General features: G+C 43.7%; 1 protein-coding gene across 2 annotated transcripts in view; it reads left to right on the forward strand.

Annotated features, from left to right (window-relative positions):
* Positions 1 to 21,000, forward strand: part of LOC126354742 (sodium- and chloride-dependent GABA transporter 1-like) — a 145,524-nt gene that overhangs the window by 24,126 nt on the left and 100,398 nt on the right. For both annotated transcript variants that reach the window (XM_050004619.1, XM_050004620.1), the window contains exon 2: positions 3,401 to 3,750. In XM_050004619.1, the coding sequence (XP_049860576.1) occupies positions 3,411 to 3,750 (340 nt within the window). In that variant the 5' untranslated portion in view covers positions 3,401 to 3,410. The remainder of the gene's footprint in view (positions 1 to 3,400; positions 3,751 to 21,000) is intronic.

The raw sequence follows: 21,000 nt of genomic DNA on the forward strand, positions 1-21,000 counted from the left end.
TAAAACTATGCAAAATCGAGCTCATCTCTCACGCTGCATTTTTCATTCGAATTTCTGTGGGGAGCTGGATGAATTTGTGGTCATTTGATTTTACCAGAGGACGCGGTAGCCTGTACTCGATTCTATCGATTCTAGTTCAAACATCTCTGGATTCAAGTGACATATTGTCATTCTCTCTGACTAATAAAATCACGATCTACAAATTTGTACTATTATTTTGAATTTCCTATGACGATGTAAAGATGGGTTCTCAAAAATGTTGGATCTTACGCATTCCAGTCACCCTTAAACGGTAACTCATTAAGAAGTCTCTCTCTTTGATCATTATATCAAGTTTACAGGATTTTTGGCATTTGTGAATTGGCTACTTTGCATACTTTGTCTACGATTCCGACCGCGCATCCCTCACTAAAAATTTCTTTATGAAAACGTGCCCTATTGGCTTACGTTACGTTCTGCTTAGGATTGACAACATATAATTACGCAATACTGTTACTATTATCTTCTGTATGATCTCTACAGGACAACAGGGAATGCTACTTGATGCCGTAGTACGAGACATGCGGTACCAGAAATGGCGTCACTGTAACTCACTTTCTTTACTACACCAGTTCATACATTAGGAGGTTTTTCAGGCGGTAAACGTCACAAATGGCAAGTATATTTGTCATGCAGAAGTAAAGTCTGCTAGGATTTGCTTAATATACGATAAGAATTCATTATTCTGTCTTTGTAATCAGTTTTCAAACATAAATTATTCGTGATCACTATAGGCAAACCCCCATAGCTGAACTTGCGAGGGTTCTACCATATCCGATGTACTTCTACTTCAACCAGATAGCTTTATCAAGGACCTTGTTCTATATATTCGGCTAAATTTCACGGCGAAACCAGGTTCCTCATTATTCATTGACGTACAGATTTTAATTAGCAAGGAGTCACAAACTTTCAATATAGACCGTCACATCCTCTTGTATGAAAGAATGCGTTCTTTTCCGGTTGTTAATTTAGTGTACGGATGCAGTTGCCCATCGGCTTCTGCAAAATCCTCAATACCGATGTTATTCAGAATGAATTTTCACTCTACAGGGGAGTGTGCGCTGATTTAGGCGAGTCGGGTACTGTGCTTGTCGGCTGAGCAGAAAGGCAGCCATTATACATCTACATCTACATCTATACTCCGCAAGCCACCTGACGGTGCGTGGTGGAGGGCAGTATGCACACCATTCTCACTTTCCCCTTTTCCTGTTCCACTCGCGAATGGTTCGCGCTAAGAACAACTGCAAGTAAGCCTCCGAGGAAGCTCGAATCTCTCTGATTTTATCTTCGTGGTTCTTTTCACGAAATATACGTGGAAGGAACCAATATATCTGTCGATTCTTCCAGGAACATACGCTCTCGGAACTTTAACAGTAAGCTACAGCATGATACAGAACGCCTCTCTTGCAGTGTCTGCCATTGGAGTTGGATAAACATGTCCGTGATGCCTTGATTAGAGTTCGAGTCCGATTCTCCATTTTAGTCTGGCAGGAATTACCGGCCAGGGTAGCCGAGAGCGCTAACGCGCTGCTTTCTGGACTCGGTGTGCCAGCCAGCCTGGATGTGGTTTTTAGGCGCTTTTCCACATCCCGCTAGGTGAATACTGGGCTGGTCCCCACGTTTCGCTTCCGTTACATGATTCGCACACATCTGAAACGCATTCGCACTATTCCATGGATTACACTAGATGCAGACAGTTGGGGTACACACATTCCGTCCTGGGGAGTACGGGTGGCGACATGAAGGGCATCCGGCCATCCATGAAAATTAACACGCCAAATTCGGGTAACCATAACAGCAGACACCGCAGCATACATGGAAAGAGAGAGAGTCTGGCAGCGATTCGATGTCCATATCATGTTACACTACTGGCCATTAAAATTGCTACACCAAGAAGAAATGCAGATGATAAACGGGTATTCATTGGACAAATATATTATACTAGAACTGACATGTGATTACATTTTCATGCAATTTTGGTGCATAGATCCTGAAAAATCAGTACCCAGAACAATCGCCTCTGGCCGTAATAACGGCCTTGATACGCCTGGGCATTGAGTCAGAGCTTGGATGGCGTGTACAGCTACAGCTGCCAATGCAGCTTCGACACAATACCACACTTCATCAAGAGTAGTGACTGCCGTATTGTGACGAGCCAGTTGCTCGGCCACCATTGACCAGGCGTTTTCAGTTGGTGAGAGATCTGGAAAATGTGGTGGCCAGGGCAGCAGTCGAACATTTTCTATATCCAGAAAGGCCTGTACAGGACCTGCAACATGCGGCCGTGCATTATCCTGCTGAAATGTAGGGTTTCGCAGGGATCGAATGAAGAGTAGAGCCACGGGTCGTAACACATCTGAAATGTAACGTCCACTGTTCAAAGTGCCGTCAATGCGTACAAGAGGTGACTGAGGCGTGCAACCAGTGGAACCCAATACCATCACGCCGGGTGATACGCCAGTATGGCGATGACGAATACACGCTTCCAATGTGCGTTCACAGTGATGTCACCAAACACGGATGCGACCCTCATGATGGTGTAAACAGAACCTGGATTCATCCGAAAAAATGACGTTTTGCCATTCGTGCACCCGGGTTCGTCGTTGAGTACACCATCGCAGGCGCTCCTCTCTCTGATACAGCGTCAAGGGTAGCCGCAGCCATGATCTCCGAGCTGATAGTCCATGCTGCTGCGAACTGTTCGTGCAGATGGTTGTTGTCTTGCAAACGTCCCCATCAGTTGATTCAGGGATCGAGACGTGGCTGCACGATCCGTTACAGCCATGCGGATAAGATGCCTGTCATCTCGACTGCTAGTCATACGAGCCCCGTTGGGATCTAGCAGGGCGTTCCGTATTACCCTCCTGAACCCACCGATTCCATATTGTGCTAACAGTCATTGGATCTCGACCAACGCGAGCAGCATTGTCGCGATACGATAAACCGCATTCTCGATAGGCTACAATCCGACCTTTATCAAAGCTGGATAACGTGATGGTACACATTTCTCCTCCTTACACGAGGCATCACAACAACGTTTCACCAGGCAACGCCGGTCAACTGCTGTTTGTGTATGAGAAATCGGTTGGAAGCTTTCCTCATATCAGCAAGTTGTAGGTGTCGCCACCGACGCCAACCTTGTATGAATGCTCTGAAAAGCTAATCTTTTGCGTATCACAATATCTTCTTCCTGTCGGTTAAATTTCGCGTCTGTAGCGCGTCATCTTCGTGGTGTAGCGATTTTAATTGCCAGTAGTGTATGTATGTCGTACCACATCACGACTTGGAAAATATTGGGTCGCCTGGCACTGGTAACGCTTGAAAGTCGGCACGAATAACATCACTTTTATTTCTGTCGCAGGGAACGAGCAATGTCAGAGAGGATGTACTACTGGGGCGCCGAGAGGAGTGCTGACCCCGACGAGACGTTCATCGAGTTCTCGGCCAAGAGCGACTCTGGAGGCGTCGCAGGTGACGGCGGCAAGGGGGCGGCTGACGGGGCTGCGGACGCCGTGGTGTCCGCCCCCGCGGTGCTGCCCCCGCCGCCGCCGCCTGCGCCGCCTGTGGGGGTGGAGCCGGCTGGCCGCGAGGACGACGCCGACCGCGGCGGCTGGGGGCACAAGCTGGACTTCCTCTTCTCCTGCATCAGCGTCTCCGTGGGACTCGGCAACGTCTGGAGGTTCCCCTACCTCTGCTACAAGAACGGCGGCGGTGAGTACGCAAAATCCATCGCAACTCTCTGCGTTTCACAGTCCATCCTAAGGTCATACTTGCCATTTCACACTTGCTATGATAAGACTCACGCTGTGAGAACTAACTCTCCGGATGAAGTTACTGGCAGGGCATGCTGACCGGTGGTCCATCCTAGCACAGCAGCGCTATTGGCTCTCACTTACTAGAGACAGGAGACTGTCGAAAATGAAATTATCAGTTGCGGCGCAGAGTAAAAGAAAGGAAGATTAGAGTTAAACGTCCCGTCGACGACAAAGTCATTGGAACACTAGCGCCGCTTTGAGGAAGGATGGTAAACGAAACCGTCCGTGGCCTTTCAAAAGAAGAATCCGGCATCCACTCTAAGCGATTCAGGAAAGTCATTAAAAACTAAAACTGCATGTCCGGCCAGAGATTTGAAATACCGTCTTATCGAATACGAGTCCACTGTCTTATCACTGACCCACTTAGGTAGTTCTCACGAGGTGATCACGGCAAGTGTCATAAGCCGATTTCCCAGAAAGTATGCTCATTGGAAGAAGGATCAAAATAAGCGAAGACATATATCGGCTTGTGCGTAGATATTCGCTCGTATCTGAGAAAACGGTGAAACCTTCCCGTCAAAAGAGGTATACCTCTTTTGTTAATGAAAACCTTCCCTTTTACAATAAACTATGAAACCTTCCCTTAGGATTTCTCTCTCTTGCTTAATAATAACAAATGAAATCTTCCCTTTGAAATTTATTCTCTTTCTCTATCTTTGCATACAAATTTAATTGCTGCTTATTAAAAGTGATTTTCTGATTATTTCGACGAAACACAGTATGTGTCGTCGTCGTGGCCCTCAGTCGTTATCTGCAATAACCCAAAACTGTTCCTTACCTTTTTTACTGTTACTGGATCGCCATCTGACTGCTATATCGAACTGCGACATGAATATACTTACTCTGTTTTAACTGCTGGTGGGCTTTCATAATAAGTGGCTGTATTTATTACCAAGGCTGACGTTATTCTTTAATAGCAAAGCTGACGTTATTCTTTAATAGCAAAGCTGACGTTATTCTTTAATAGCAAAGCTGACGTTATTCTATAATTAATTTGACTGAAATTACGTAATTCACAGTTAAACTTTTTCTTGACAACAATAAAATTTTGCAGAGTTTTACGTTGATGGTTTTTGGGATGGATTATAATTAGAAATGCAATATTGCTGGCAAAAGTTAATTATATTTTGAATGAAATGATTTTACAAACGTTCAAATGGGACTTACTTTTTACAATAATCTTACAACTAGCAATGCGCAAACATACCTTCAGTAGTCTTGAGTTCCTCTTATTATAATAGTTAGCTGATGTCTCTGTACATCTGTTTATAATCTCTTGTAAATCATAGCTAGTGGCCGGCAGGCACACCGCTCCTCTCAGCCTCTCGCTTCAGACCTGCTACCGACTCGCTTCTCTTCTCGCTTACTACTGACTTCCTACGAACGCTCAAGTGCCGTTTCTCCTGCCAACAATGCTTTCTGGTGCAGACAATCCCTGCTACCATTACAAAATGTATCAATGCGCCGTCTTTCCCGCTCTTTTCTTAAAATGCATCCATACGCGGTCTCTCCCGCCCTTTTAAAAATTATATCAACAATACTTTGGTGCAGACATTCCCTGTTACCACAATTATTTCCAACATGACAAATATTAATTATTCCTACTTAATCCTATTAATAAAATATAAACATCTTTCATAAATTGTGCTTTGACAATAAACCACTAGAAATATACACGTCTTACAACGGCGGTCAAACATTTCGATATATTTTATGTGCCTTTTAGTGAGTGTACAGTTTAACGAAGCGGCGACACAGTGGCTAGTGTCGCAGCTTCATAGTCTTGCGCTCCTCGTTCCAAACTCAATTAGTATTATATTTATTTTTCATTTGCTGCCTAACTCCGCAGAATATTACTACACGAATGTTTTTGAATGTATTTTGAAATAATTTTGTCCTTACTCGTCTACTAATTGTATGACTGGCGAATGACTTAAAATAAATAAATAAATGAATGGAAAAGTTGTTTGAAATTTTTTCGATAAAATGCCTATATCTTGATTCATATCAGTTGCAAGCGCCAGTTTTTGGAAAATGGATCCTTTATAAGTGGTTTGCCTCTAAATTATTGCCAACGCGTGAAGTCCTCAGTAATGTTAACGACGTTGCTTTCCCGAGTTGGGTTCACAGGCAGAAATGTCGCTGTGGCAAACCTGCCTTCGTGCGTTGCTCGTGGGGTTCGGTATCTATGTTTCGAGTGTTTCTACGATCAGTATCACCCAAGGGAATGGACCAAATCTTACTGAAGAATAAACATAGAAATTAAAGACAAGAATTGAGAATTGATATAAGAATGAAATATACGAATACGAGAATTTAAAAGGTTGTAAGCCCTGAGAATACCATACACACAGTAACTTTCTATTGATATATGTAGATAAATGAAAAAGTAAAATAAAATGAAATAAAAGCAATAATCAGGTTTCGAACACGAGACGGTAAAAGTGAGAAACCGCTCCGCTAGCCACTATGCACCACTCGTGCTGCATTTATCGTGCTCTAAAATGCCTTTAAATTACGTTGAAAATTTTGAAAGCCGTTTTCTCAGAAACAGTCGAGTATCTACGGATAAACTGAGAGACGTGTTCGCTTACTTTAGCTCTTTTACTGAGCGAAGTTTCTGGGGAATTGGTTTCTTATACTTATCGTGTTCTCCACGTAAGTTCGTAGTGTTAGTTCCCTACATATGATGACTTCTTGTAATTACGATCGTGTAAGGGCAGTTTAGTCGATTTAGGACTCAACACCACAGCGACGATTAGGTCGTTACAGACAGAGCAAACTATCGAATTTAATAGAAGTGGAAAAGGTAATTGGTCATTCTTTTATCATAGGAACCATCCGTGCAGTTCGCTGTAAGTCATTTGGGAAAGTAGCAGAAAACATGTCTGGATGACCAGATGGGGATCTGAATCCCGACTCTCTCGAACCCGTGTCCTCGTCCATTTGATGCAGGTCAGAATGTCACCACTGTTATCGCTGCGATGGAAATGGCACCATGTTAGATGTCATAACCACACGAAACTGTTGTTACTTGAAGAAGTGTGATGGGCAAATCAATATATAGCCATTTGGGCGAAACTGAACAGGGCTACGGCTCCTGCACAACTTCCTGCAGAGCTAGGTAGTGTTTCAGGCACCCAAGTTAACCCTGGAAACCATTTGACAGCGTAATATTGCTTATAAAATATACCAATCACTGTTGCTGCATTTATAGTGCTCTAAAAGGCGTCTGAATTACGCTGAAAAAGTTTGACGGTCGTTTTCTCAGAAACGGTCGAATATCTATAGATAAACTGCCAAATAAGTCATTGTGTTGTATCGTACATGCTCTAAATGCGTTTGTCTTATTTTCGTGATTACTACGCGAGGTGTACCCTGGAGGTAACAGAGATATTCTACCTAGAGTAGGCTTAGTTGCCGGTTAAATTTATCCTTAATATCACCTTTCTCCTAAAAATTGCCGTTTAAGTTGACTGAGCATCCCTGTTACAATGTGATTTATAAAGGACAGTAACGATCCTAATAGCACTTTTTATGCATAGACGTCGGCTGACAACGATTCCAAGCAGTAGATGAAAGGAATATTGTGATTTAAGATCTCGTCTACTAAAAATTCACTAGAGACGGAAAACAAACTCGGATTGGGATAGGATGGCGATGGACATCCGACCTGTCCGTTTACAGGAAAAGCCCTGCATTCACTAAAAGCGATTTAGAGGAATCACCTAAATCACGATAGGCGGACGGAATTTGAGCCGCTTTCCTCTCACATACGAATCAGTTATCTTACCACTGCATCCCCTCGCTCTGTTTTATATTGTTATGAAACACTTTTCAGCAATGTTCAAAATATTTCAGAAAGATACAATTATATTGTCACTGACTCCGTGGATGATTCCCACCCATACGCATTAGGAGAAATGTTCAGATGAGGAGAAGGAAAAATAGTGGTAGGATGTGTACCAATCATTCAGAGTCCAGAGTTGTATTATTGTCACTGGACGCAGAAGAGATATTCTGGTCATGCGGAAAGAGAAAATATGTTGAACGGCATAGAAGGCCAAGATTTGATGGCAGGATTAAGAAAGTCAGGGATATCTTTCAGTGACGGAAATTACTGTTTTTGATAGCTGTACTTATAGTGAGGCAATATTAAGGGCAGTCAAGGACGATGAAATAAGTGTGAGAACGAAGGAAGTGATATTCCTGAAGTATGCAAAAAGTATAAATGGTTTGGCCGGCCGGAGTGGCCGTGCGGTTCTAGGCGCTGTAGTCTGGAGCCGAGCGACCGCTGCGGTCGCAAGTTCGAATCCTGCCTCGGGCACAGATGTGTGTGGTTTCCTTAGGTTAGTTAGGTTTAATTAGTTCTAAGTTCTACGCGACTAATGACCTCAGAAGTTAAGTCGCATAGTGCTCAGAGCCATTTGAACAAGTATAAAGGGTTTCTGAGCAAATGTGTGTACTGGGACAGTACAGTCATACAATGAGTATTTTCTTTTTATTAATAGGTTATAAGTGAGAAGTCATTTGTGTAATACAGCTCTTTGCTACTAGCTTTTGTGCAATCAAACAGTAGGTTTGCGCAACTGAAACCTACATCCACAGACTAGTTAAACTGCTGTCACAAACGAAGATATTATGCAAACAAAGTAGAAAAGATTACCTCTATAGCCCAACTGTATTATGTGAAAAATTCGGCAGCTGTTGATGAAATGCACATGTACTGCTAAAAATACACAGAGCGTCCTTTTGTTAGCTTTGAAACTTACAGAACACATATTAAGTTAGATGATAACGCACCCGCAGAGAAAACGTAGAGTACTTGACAGATGCAATGAACTAAGCTCTTCTGCCAGAGTATGGGGCGCAAAGTGTGTCACTGCTAAACTTATAAGGTGCGATCAAAAAGGCCGTACAGTCCAGAATCGGTGTGCCGGTCAGGTAAAATCGTCGTGAGCATTGAGGCAATCAGTCCACCGATGCACCCGGTTGAAGATAACCATTTGGAAAAACACCGTGTCTTGCTGCGTGAAGAGGTCTATTACTGCCTGCTGCACATCCTCGTCCAACAGGAATTGTCGACCCTTCAAGGCCCTTTTTAAGGGACTGAAGGCGCAATAACCGCATAGGGAGAGATTAGGGCTAAAGCTCTGGAGCTCCTATGAGAGGTGCGTTATCATGAAGTAGCAGTATCCTTTATCGCACCATTCCACAATAATGGTTTTCGCCAGACATGATGTCCCCGCACACGGTCTTCATTTTCCGATGGACGTCTTCCAGCTTATGTCTTTCGGCAGCCAAGAAAAGGATAACAGCGCGTTCGTCCTATTTGGATGCATTTGGTAATAACGTCACCATAGTTCACGTTCCCCACTTACCGCACGCTCGTCGGAAGTAGACGAATGCCGCACTAATTCCTTGCCTACATGTCGGTGCTTATATACTTTCATTGGAGTCGCACTACGTTGCAAATCATTGAAACTGAAGAAAATCACTGGCATCTAATGCAATTAGCGCAGTTGCCCAGCGGCCAAACCTTAGGCAAATGCTTCTCGCAAATTCCATTATAACTATAGCAGAATACAAAATCTGTTTTTAACGACAAAGAGATGAAAAGAAACACCAAACTCGATTCTTTTTCTTTTACTTTTTCTTCCCCTTGCTCAGTGGCGTGTGACATTATGACATAGTACAGAAGAACATATGAGGTACTATATTGACTGTGAAAGGTTAACATCATATACGAAATATGAAAACGTTAAGTAAATAGTTATCCAGAGCAGGTTAAAACGTAAATAGGCTTACGGATTACGCCTTAGGCCTGTTCTGACTGGCCCACTGCTGCCGGCAAGGCAGTGGGAGGAGTCATCTATGATGGTGGACCATGCAATCAGCAAGCAGCCAATCCCTCCAGCCGTTTCTACCAGTAAATGAATCATGATGATGTCACTATTTTATTCAAGGAGCTCCTCATTTGCCCTCATGAGGTTGACCGGTCCCCGTTCCCGACCTCCCTATCTCGGAAAAGTCCGCGTATGTACGGGGATTCGAACCTAGTTCCTTCTGCACCGAAAACAGCAACGTTGCCTCTTCGGCTTAGGAGGCGTTCTCAGCAGAGCACAGTACGATACGTAAACGTTCAGATTTATAGATCGATAATTCAAACGCGCACTTTGAGATTATGCACACGAAGAGGAACATCATTAGTTAATGACAAATGTTGTTGTTACTTCGATACAGTTGCCGGCTGAAGTGGCCGAGCGGTTATAGGTGCTACAGTCTGGAACCGTGCGAACGCTATGGTCGCAGGTTCGAATCCTGCCTCGAACATAGATGTATGTGATGTCCTTAGGTTAGTTAGGTTTAGGTAGTTCTAAGATCTAGGGACTGATGGCCTCGGAAGTTAAGTCCTATAGTGCTCAGAGTCATTTGAACCATTTTTTTCGATAGAGTTTGCACAAAAATGCGCAGAAAATATGTCGGTTTGGTTTAGATAAAGAAGAAATGTTTTTAGCTTGAGAAGAGCTACATTTTTCATTCACACCTTGTGTCGTAGCGCTACCCGAATTGCTGCCGCTCTTATTTAAGCAGATTTACTGCCTGTAGGTCTTCACTCTGTGCGTGACTGCCAACTTTAAGCAGTCGCATTTTTCTGCGAGGGGACATACATTACCGTTGTATTGGATACTTAAACTCTGCCACCGAAAGTATCATGTATTTGCGAGTACATCAGCAAAACTTAGCACCAGTGGCAATTTTTTTCGAATGATTGGCTTTTCTCTTGCATACTTTTATGAGATGTACTGATCAAAGAAATCACATGACCAATCACGCAGCTTCGTAATTTCGTAATCCAGCTTGGTATGCTAGTATCCTCTGCGTCAATGACTTATATTTTTAAGGTTTTCTCTAATGAACGCAATCCAGTGTCTGCCTTTCCCACAATTTGATGTATCTGGTTATTACAGGTAGTTCCATTAGTTGAGCAGCAATGGTGTAATCAAACACTATCGACTCTTTTCACGTGTTTACGCGCACTGCATTACATTAGTCCTTGTTGACGGTGAGCTTTAATAAACTTTTGCCGTTATATGGGACAGCTTTATATCACTATGGTAAACAGAAATAGATCGCATGCCATAGTGAGTGTGTCAACTACGAATATCATTATGTTGTTTTGCACTGTCGGTTCCATGTTAGCAAATATTGCAAAACCATTGTTGCTACTGTTTGTAAGCATGTTTCTTTTTCACGTGGCTACGTCTCACTTCAAAGCAGCCATGACCGAAAAGCCTGCATTTTAGAAAATTATCTTGTCTATTATAGGCAGTTTCTAGAAAATTGTAAGTGGTACATACAACACTCTTATGCTATTTCATAGCTTAAGGTCTCAGTTAAATGACCTTGCTGTACGTTTTACGAAATGACTTTACGCCTGCCTGCGAGAGGATTTGAAGTATCTGCGTGTGAACTGACACAAGAACAAGTGGCGAGTTAGCGCTGGTGCCTTAACACAAATGGATGTGTTAACTTTTTTTTCGTATCGATTTATGTAGAATTAAATAGTACATAAAATCATCCAATATCATATGAAGAGTAACAAGTAAGACAAAAGTAATTATTTGAGGGGCGTTCAATAAGTAATACAACACATTATTTTCATACCCAATTTCTATTGAAAGTATGTGGAATTTGTTGCGGTACTTCCAGGGTACTAGATGGTGTCGTAGAGGGCAAAAACTGTAGAGGAAGACAGAGATTGGAATACATCAAGAAAATAATTGAGGAAGTAGGTTGCAAGTGCTACTCTGAGATACATAGGTTGGCACAAGAGAGGAATTCGTGGCGGCCCGCCTCAAACCAGTCAGATGACTGAAGATTTAAAAAAAAAAAATCGGTATTATATGAGAACTCGTTGCAAATTTCTTCAAACACAATAGGAGTTTGGACAGTGGCAGGATTTAACGCTATTACCTCCATTGTTTCATGAAATTGTCAAATTTTAAGTGGGGCCATAGCTACATCTTCATCTTGTTCTAATTTCTTGCGTATCTATTGCACCACCTCTCGAGTCAACACGTGATTGTCCAGGCAAGCTCAGTTCTGTATCGCACGCTGCGACATGTAGGGAAATATCGAACCCGTTCGAACACAAGTGTCATTTGCCCAGCCCTAGCTCGTATCCTTTGTGCACTGTGATAATGCAAACCGATTTCTCTTGCGACATTTCAAACAAGGCAATGGGTGACATTGGCTTCGTCATCTGTTTCTCTGATGCTAATTGAAGGCATTGTTCCGAAACGCTAGAGTATGTCTTCATCAGAGTCCAGAGTCGTCACTGTTCTTCGCCCTCATGTATCTGCCTCTTTGACGGTCGATGGCCCACAGCCCTAAAGTTGGTGACTCCTGATAGCCTTGTCACACCCACAGCCCTGCATCCCACTGCTCCATAAGCAGTGTGAATTACAGCTAGCTCGTTGTCACCTTCTGATGGCGACTTCGGGGCGGTACATCATACGGCGGCAAGCACAGTTGAGGACAACCGCCGCATCATAACAGAACAACAGCTTAGTCGGAGGAAACCAAGCTGTTAGACACACAAATACGTTCGCTTATCGGACAAACTCCCGTGCACTTGTAACTGAATGGCTGCCGTCTCGTGGCCATAGTTCTATAATAGTGCATTTCAGATCTTCAGTTATTTACAGAATTTTGTTTGATGAGGTTTCCTACCCCGCTCTGATCTCATTCACTATCGTCATCAACATCATCATCATCATCAACAACAACAACAACCATTTCTATCAAATTACGTGGCCTTGAATGGACTGAACTCAGGTACGTCTGCAATTACAACTTCCTTGAGGAACTGTTTTTACCAATAGTCAGTGAGTTGTCTTGTGCGATCTTCTGCAGCTCAGGCGTTATCCCATCTGTCTGGCAGTCTCCCTCGAGGTCAGTCTCTGTCTCTTGGACTCCATTCTACCACCACCTTTGTCCGTAGTACATCATTTCGTCTGGCAACACGATTGGACTAAATCAAATGTTTAAATGTGTGTGAAATCCTAAGGGACCAAACTGCTGAGGTCATCTGTCCCTAGACGTACACACTACTTAAACTAACTTATGATAAGAACGACGACAAACACATACCCATGCCCGAGGGAGGACACGAACCTCCGGTGGGAGGGGCCGCGCAATCCCTGACATGGCGTCTCTAACTGCTCGGCCATGACCGGACCATTGCCATTTCAAAGTGGCTGTCCTCTCCAGGATGTCCTCGATGTTGGCAATTGATCTGACATTTTCTGCCCTTCTTCTTGTCTTTCCTTGTAAATGGCAATAAAGACATTTCCCTGTCACTCTACGCAGTTCTAAGGCTCCGTCTTGTATATTCACGAAGTTTGTATGTTTCACAGCCTGTCAGAAGGCGGAGATATACTGATCAGGACGGATGAACAGTTATACAACAATGTTTGACCAGACGATAGTTGAATATATTCCAAACGCCTGCCGGCCTACCTTAATACGTTGAAAGATTTACGATCTTATGCCTCCCGTCGTATTCACGAGCTGGCCAAGACAGATCTATTTTCCCACAGTGTCCTGTAGTGTGTTTTCGAGCTGTTTCCTACCCTGCTCCGTTTATTAGACATAGGTCTTCACCTAGAAAGGTGTATCTTCTGTAGCGAGGCGAGTTCCAATACCAAGGTCTGCGTATCAACTCTCACAGCAACGTCCTGTATTAAATGGCGTGTTGCACCGATGTAATTAAATTAGTCCTTAAATTGTAGAATCAAGATACATGTCAGTATCCTATGGTTGTAATCCATACATATTATAAAAATGGATATATGTATGTGTGTGTGAATTGCATGTTCCACATCTCCTCCTAAACGCTGGATCGATTTCAGCCAAACTTAGTACACATACACCTTGTTGCCAAGCGACAATCGCTCCTTTCAGAGGGGTGGAGGTGAAATGAAGCGTAGCCCGCGACGTCTGAATTCCCTGACTCCATTCATTCAGTATTTGAGAATGAGAGCGCTTAATGACTTAAAAAAAACCTTACATATAATTTCTAACTTCTAGGAAAAAATATTTGTTGCTTACACTTTTCCACTGCTCGTGCAGTAAAAGTCCCGCTTGTTGCATGACATAATAATTCATTACTTCCGTCGTATTAACTGTATTTGGGGCACATTTTACAGACTATATGCACTTATACCACTGAATGCAAGTGCAAAATCACATCGTTTTACGACACATAGCCTAGTTCAGGAGATATGGTGTCATAAACGCTGAGACGCATGAAAAATCATCGCCTCTTGCTTCACGTTTAAATTTATTATTTCGTTGCTACTGACTCCATTCGCTACACATTTTATGGGCAGTACCCACGAATGTCACTGAACGCAGCTAAATAATTATATCATTGAACGACACATAGCTTAGGAGATACGACGTCATAAAGACTAAGCAAAGGCCAGACTTTGCATGGCATGGATGAGAACGCACAGCTGTAAATAAGTGACTGGGTAATACCAGGGTTTTCCGCTAGTAACAAATAAAACAAAACGTTATGAAGTGAGTTCAACTTATACCACTGCAGATATATCACGACGAAAAATCACGGGGCCATTTAGACGACACAGGCAATTTTTCATAACCTATTTGCGTCATGATCGCTTAGTGATTGTGTATTCCGAAATATTAAGAATTTGCGGAAGGCCCTGTAGTAAGGCATGTTGTTGTCGTGGTCTTCAGTCCTGAGACTGGTTTGATACAGCTTTCCATGCTACACTGTCCTGTGCAAGCTTCTTCATCTCCCAGTACCTACTGCAACCTACATCCTTCTGAATCTGCTTAGTCTAGTCATCTCTTGGGCTCCCTGTACGATTTTTACCCTCCACGCTGCCCTCCAATACTAAATTCGTGACCCCTCGATGCCTCAGAACATGTCCTACCAACCGATCCCTTCTTCTAGTCAAGTTGTGCCACAAACTTCTCTTCTCCCCAATCCTATTCAATACCTCCTCATTAGTTGTGTGATCTACCCATCTAATATTCAGTATTCTTCTGTAGCAGCACATTTCGAAAGCTTCTATTCTCTTCTTTTCCAAACTAGTTATTGTCCATGTTTCACTTCCAAACATGGCTACACTCCATACAAATACTTTCAGAAAAGACTTCCTGACACTTAAATCTATACTCGATGTTAACAAATTTCTCTTCTTCAGAAATGCTTTCCTTGCCATGACCAGTCTACATTTTATATCCTCTCTACTTTGACCATCATCTGTTATTTTGCTCCTCAAGTAGCAAAACTCCTTTACTACTTTAAGTGTCTCATTTCCTAATCTTATTCCCTCAGCATGACCCGACTTAATTCGACTACATTCCATTATCCTCGTTTTGCTTTTGTTTATGTTCATCTTATATCCTCCTTTGAAGACACTACCCATTCTGTTCAACTGCTCTTCTAAGTCCTTTGGTGTCTCTGACAGAATTACAATGTCGTCGGCGAACCTCAAAGTTTTTATTTCGTCTCCATAGATTTTGATACCTACTCTGAATTTTTATTTTGTTTCCTCCACTGCTTGCTCAATATACAGATTGAATAACATCGGGGATAGGCTGCAACCGTGTCTCACTCCCTTCCAAATCACTACTTCCCTTTCCTGCCCCTCGACTCTTATAACTGCCATCTGGTTTCTGTACAAATTGTAAATAGCCTTTCGCTCCCTGTATTTTACTCCTGCCACCTTCAGAATTTGAAAGAGAGCATTCCATTCAACATTGTCAAAAGCTTTCTCTAAGTGTACAAATGCTAGAAACGTAGGTTTGCGTTTCCTTATTCTAGCTTCTAAGATAAGTCGTAGGGTCAGTATTGCCTCACGTGTTCCAACATTTCTACGGAATCCAAACTGATCTTTCCCGAGGTCGGCTTCTTTCAGTTTTTCCATTCGTCTGTAAAGAATTCGCGCTAGTATTTTGCAGCAGTGGCTTATTAAACTCATAGTTCGGTAATTTTCATATCTGTCGACACCTGCTTTCTTTGGGATTGGAATTATTATGTTCTTCTTGAAGTCTGAGGGTATTTCGCCTGTTTCATACATCTTGCTCAACAGATGGTAGAGTTTTGTAAGGACTGGCTCTCCCAAGGCTGTCGGTAGGTCTAATGGAATGTTGTCTACTCCCGGGCCCTTGTTTTGACGCAGGTCTTGCAGTGCTCTGTAGTAAGGCGTATTGAGCTTAATAACTGAAGTGGGCTCTTACGTCACAAGACTGGTGCGCTGTCGCTTACGCAACTTCGTATGGGACTCCCACTGGTTGACTAATAGGAAAGTCACTTGTCGGACGTCGGAGACGCAAAGTGGTGAGAGGTGCAGTGCGAGCTGTGCTGGACAGGCAGGGGGAGGGGGCGGGGGAGGTTTCTGGCGCCTAATGCGGACGTCCGGTGTGGTCAGCGCGAGGGTCACACACAGCGCCTTGCGGCCGCAGCTGCGGTCAGCTGGTCGTCCGCGCTCCCCCTCCGGCTACTGTGCAAGCTGCCGGCGATTGCACTGACACCTCCCAGCGTTGCCGTTCGTTAGCCTCTGAGTTGGCGCCGGTTTTCATGTGTACGGGTGACTTGAGCCTCTTACTTTTTAATAAGACGGTATGTAACTAACGTTTCAGAGAAATTAATTAAAACTGTGGATTTCTAGCAGATAAGGTGTCAGAATAAAACTCGTACTACCGTTAGTGATGAACTCTGAAACACCGGTTAGCACTTACAGTTGGGGATAGTAAGGGCCAGCAACTTAAACCCGGTACAAGTGAAACTGAAGTGTGCCGATCGGAGTGGCCGAGCGGTTCTAGGAGCTACAGTCTGGACCTGCGCGACCGCTACGGTCACAGGTTCGAATCTTGCCTCGGGCATGGATGTGTGTGATGTCCTTAAGTTAGTTAGGTTTAAGTATTCTAAGTTCTAGGGGACTGGTTACCACAGCAGTTAAGTCCCATTTGTAAGTAGGCTGTTTAGGTTTTTATATTGGTAACGCCACGTAGCGCTCTGTATGAAAATCACTGACTGTGCTGTGTGCAGTCTGAGGCTGGTCGGCATTGTTGCAATATTCGCCATTGTAGTGTTGGGCAGTTGGCTGTTAAAAGCGCGTAGCGTTGAGCAGTTGGAGGTTAGAGACCAGCAATGGTGGATGTGGGGAAGAGATGGCGGAGTTTTGAGAGCGGATGATCTGGACGTGTATCTATCAGAGACAGTAAATTTTTAAGACTGGATGTCATGAACTGCTATATATATTATGACTTTTGAACACTATTAAGGTAAATACATTGTTTGTTCTCTATCAGAATCTTTCATTTGCTAACTATGCCTATCAGTAGTTAGTGCCTTCTGTAGTTAGAATCTTTTATTTAGCTGGCAATATAGGCGCTTGCTGCATTGCAGTATTTCGAGTAACGAAGATTTTTGTGAGGTAAGTGATTTGTGAAACGTATTGGTTAATGTTAGCCAGGGCCATTCTTTTGTACGGATTTTTGAAAGTCAGATTGCGTTGCGCTAAAAATATTGTGTGTTAGTTTACTGATGATCAGAATACGTAAAGAGAGAAATGTCTGCGTACGTTCAGTTCTGCCCAACTGTTTGAAAATCAAACAACGTAAGAGGTTTATCAGCACAGTAATTCATTAATTTTTCTAAGGGGACGTTTCACATTGTGCTCAAAGCCATTTGAACCAAAATTGAAGTGTTTACATTCCATCTGAACGACAAACAAGCAATCACGGAGCCCAGAGTGAAACTTAACGGAAACAGTCTTTGCCATGACATATACATCTGCGTGATTACTCTGCTATTCACAATAAAGTGCCCGGCAGAGGGTTCAATCAACCACCTTCAAGCTGTCTCTGTATCGTTCCACCCTCGAACGGCAAGCGGGAAAAACGAGCACTTAAATTTGTCTGTGCGAGCCCTGATTTCTCTTTTTTCACCGTGATGACCATTTCTCCCGATGTAGGTGGGTGCCAACAGAATGTTTTCGCAATCGGAAGAGAAATTTCATGAAAATATCGTGTCGCTACGAAAAACACCTTGTCTGTGACACTATCTCTCCTATTTCGCTATAATACAAAACGAGCTGCCCTTCTTTGTACTTTTTTGATATCCGTTAGCCCCACCTGGTGCGGATCCCACACCGCACAGCAATACTCCAGAACTGGGCGGACAAGCGTGGTGTAAGCAGTCTCTTTAGTAGACATGTTGGAAAAAAAATGGCTTTGAGCACCATGGGACTTAACATCTGAGGTCATCAGTTCCCCAGACCGTAGAACTACTCAAACCTAACTAACCTAAGGACATCACACACATCCATGCCCGAGGCAGGATTCGAACCTGCGACCGTAGCGGTCCCGCGGTTCCAGACTGAAGCGCCTAGAACCGCTCGGCCACTCTGGCCCGCAGACCTGTTGCACCTTCTAAGTGTTCTGCCAATGAATCGCAGTCTTTGGTTTGCTCTACCCACAATATTATCTACGTGATCGTTCCAATTTAGGTTATTTGTGATTGTAATCCCCAAGTATTTAATTGAATTAGAAGTACCCTAAGTACTTTCGTGTCACCATTGACCGTTCCATTTCATATAAAAAACGTCTTGAAAATGCCGCTACGAAGATAAAATTCGAGACAATATTATTCAAAAATTGTGTGGAATGACATGCGGAGCTTCAGCAAATACCTTGCGCACATTATACATTGCGCCGGTCTTCTCAGCCGACGAGTCTCCTGCACCGGTGTCGCTAAACAGCTTTCACATCAACTTGATATACGTCCAGTTGAGCCACACTCTGCGGTTAATAACTGGAACAATCCGACCAACTCCCATTCTGAGCAACATCTATCCACTCGCAGTCCCTAGACACGAGGCCTTTCTTAGAGAATGCCGCGAACTAATGGAAGACGTACCAAGTATACGATGAAATAGACTCCGTTCAAGAAATCCACCTTTACGGCAAGCAGAAGACCTAGATGCAAGTAATCTCGAGGAGAGAGACCTGAGGTACCAGAACTGTCAGCTTACTGAAAATCATGAAGAGCGTGCCTGGTTCCGGAAATATAACTGTGTTACTGATGGCACAGAACTCGACAGGAAACTATGGATCAAATTGGATAGAGCTCGCATTGGGCATGGTCGATGCACGGACTCACTTCACAGATGGGGAGCTACAGAGTCTGCGGCTTGTGACTGTGGGGCTCCAAACTAAACAGTCGAGCACATTAGAGATGAACGCCCCTTGCTGTCGGGCAAGGGGCACTGGAACGACCTCATGAAAACTGACGATACAACTCTTGGTGGAATGTGCTCAGTCCTCCGGTCGAACTGTTGGAGACCAACTGTTTGCTTTCAGACGTTTCACGCATTACACACCAAAGACCACCTGTCCAATAGAGCAAAAAACTCAATTTATCTGGAAAGGATCTGTCATCAAGCAGTGAAAGTCCAGCTGCGGTATTGGCGTGCAAATTCCAGCCTTCGTCGGTGCTGAACAGCAGTCAGCATGGGCGAATGAACCAGGCGCTTGCTGCACAGGCCAACACGCAGCAACATTTGCTGAGGAGAGATTTTGGTGCACCTTAGTTCATCAGCGTGGCCAATTGATCAACAGTTGCATGTCTTTTCGTCCGAACACATCTCCGCAGCCGTTGTTCACTTTTGTCATCTATGGGCCGTGGTACACCGCAGCAAGCTCGTCGCTAGTTCTGGATAGAGCCATTTTGCCATGTACGATATACTTTAACCACAGACTTAGCCATTTTGAAAAAGCTTCCACCCTTGACCTGGAAGTCAATTATCATCTCCTTTAGGACGTCAGATAAATCTCTCCGTTTCCGCCTTACTAAAGCGTCTGAACTGTTTTTTAAGTCCCCCGAAATGCTTTATATGCCCTCCACCGCTCGTGCTGCCACCTGCCGCCTGTGAGTGGTTGTTGCGCGTTTGCGTCGAACGTAGGCTTTGGCCACATTAATGTGACAGGAACGTGTAATACAATGGTTTGACCATGGAACTCTAACACTACGTAACAAGAAGCGCGAAATAGTCCAGTTGAAAGGAAGACATTCTGGCGAACATGGACAGCCAGTACTACGTCTGCATCCATACTCTACAAACCATTGTGAAGTGTATGGCAGAGGGTATTTCGCATTTTATCACGTATTAAGTCCGGTTTCCTAGGTGCAGGTATTTTCAGCCACGTAGCACGAAATGTGCCTGGCGTAGTACATCGTCTCCTCGACTGTGACTAAATGGTAAAGGTGTTTTCTGAGAGAACACAATGCGCAGTGCGCCAGCGGTTTACCCCAGGTGAGACAGACCCAGTGGCTGTGGACGAGCTTAATGTGTTGTACGCTGTGTTCTAGTGAAATGGTTCAAATGGTTCTGAGTACTATGGGACTTAACTACTGAGGTCATCAGTCCCCTGGAATTTAAAACTACTTAAACCTAACTAACCTACGGACATCACACACATCCATGACCGAGGCCGGATTCGAACCTGCGACCGTAGCGGTCGCGCGGTTCCAGACTGTAGCGCCTAGAAACGCTCGGCCACACCAGCCGGCGTTCTAGTGAAGCAATTGCTGCAACTCAGGTAACGTTTTCGTGCAATATGGCTACAAAATTTGCTAAAAACCTACAAGTGCATTTCATTGTCGAGGAAGAGGAACTCTTAAATTGACGCCATGTCTGTACATATATTTGTACGGGACTAGATGAATCTAAACTTCAAATATACACTCCAGAAAGACGTGGTATGGATAAAAATACGGGAAAGTTATCAATAAGACAAATAGAGAATCTGAAATGAAATACAGTGTGTTTCAAAAACGACTTAACAACTTTGAAAATTCATATACATTAATTGAAATTAATTCAATTTGTAGGGAAATACATCAAGTTTTGTCTCGCATAGTTCGCTAGTGCTGAATCACACCGTGAGGAGCACTAGCGGCAGTTGCGTTAAAGATGATTGCCTTCACTGGACCATAGCGTGCTACCTGTGTGTTTTGGCTGGAAGAATCGAAGTCAGTGACAACAGTACAGCGTAATTTCGGTACCAAGTACGGTAAAGATCCTCCTAGCAGGCCTCC

This window comes from Schistocerca gregaria, chromosome 3, assembly GCF_023897955.1.
Source record: "Schistocerca gregaria isolate iqSchGreg1 chromosome 3, iqSchGreg1.2, whole genome shotgun sequence".
In the NCBI taxonomy this organism is placed as follows: domain Eukaryota; kingdom Metazoa; phylum Arthropoda; class Insecta; order Orthoptera; family Acrididae; genus Schistocerca; species Schistocerca gregaria.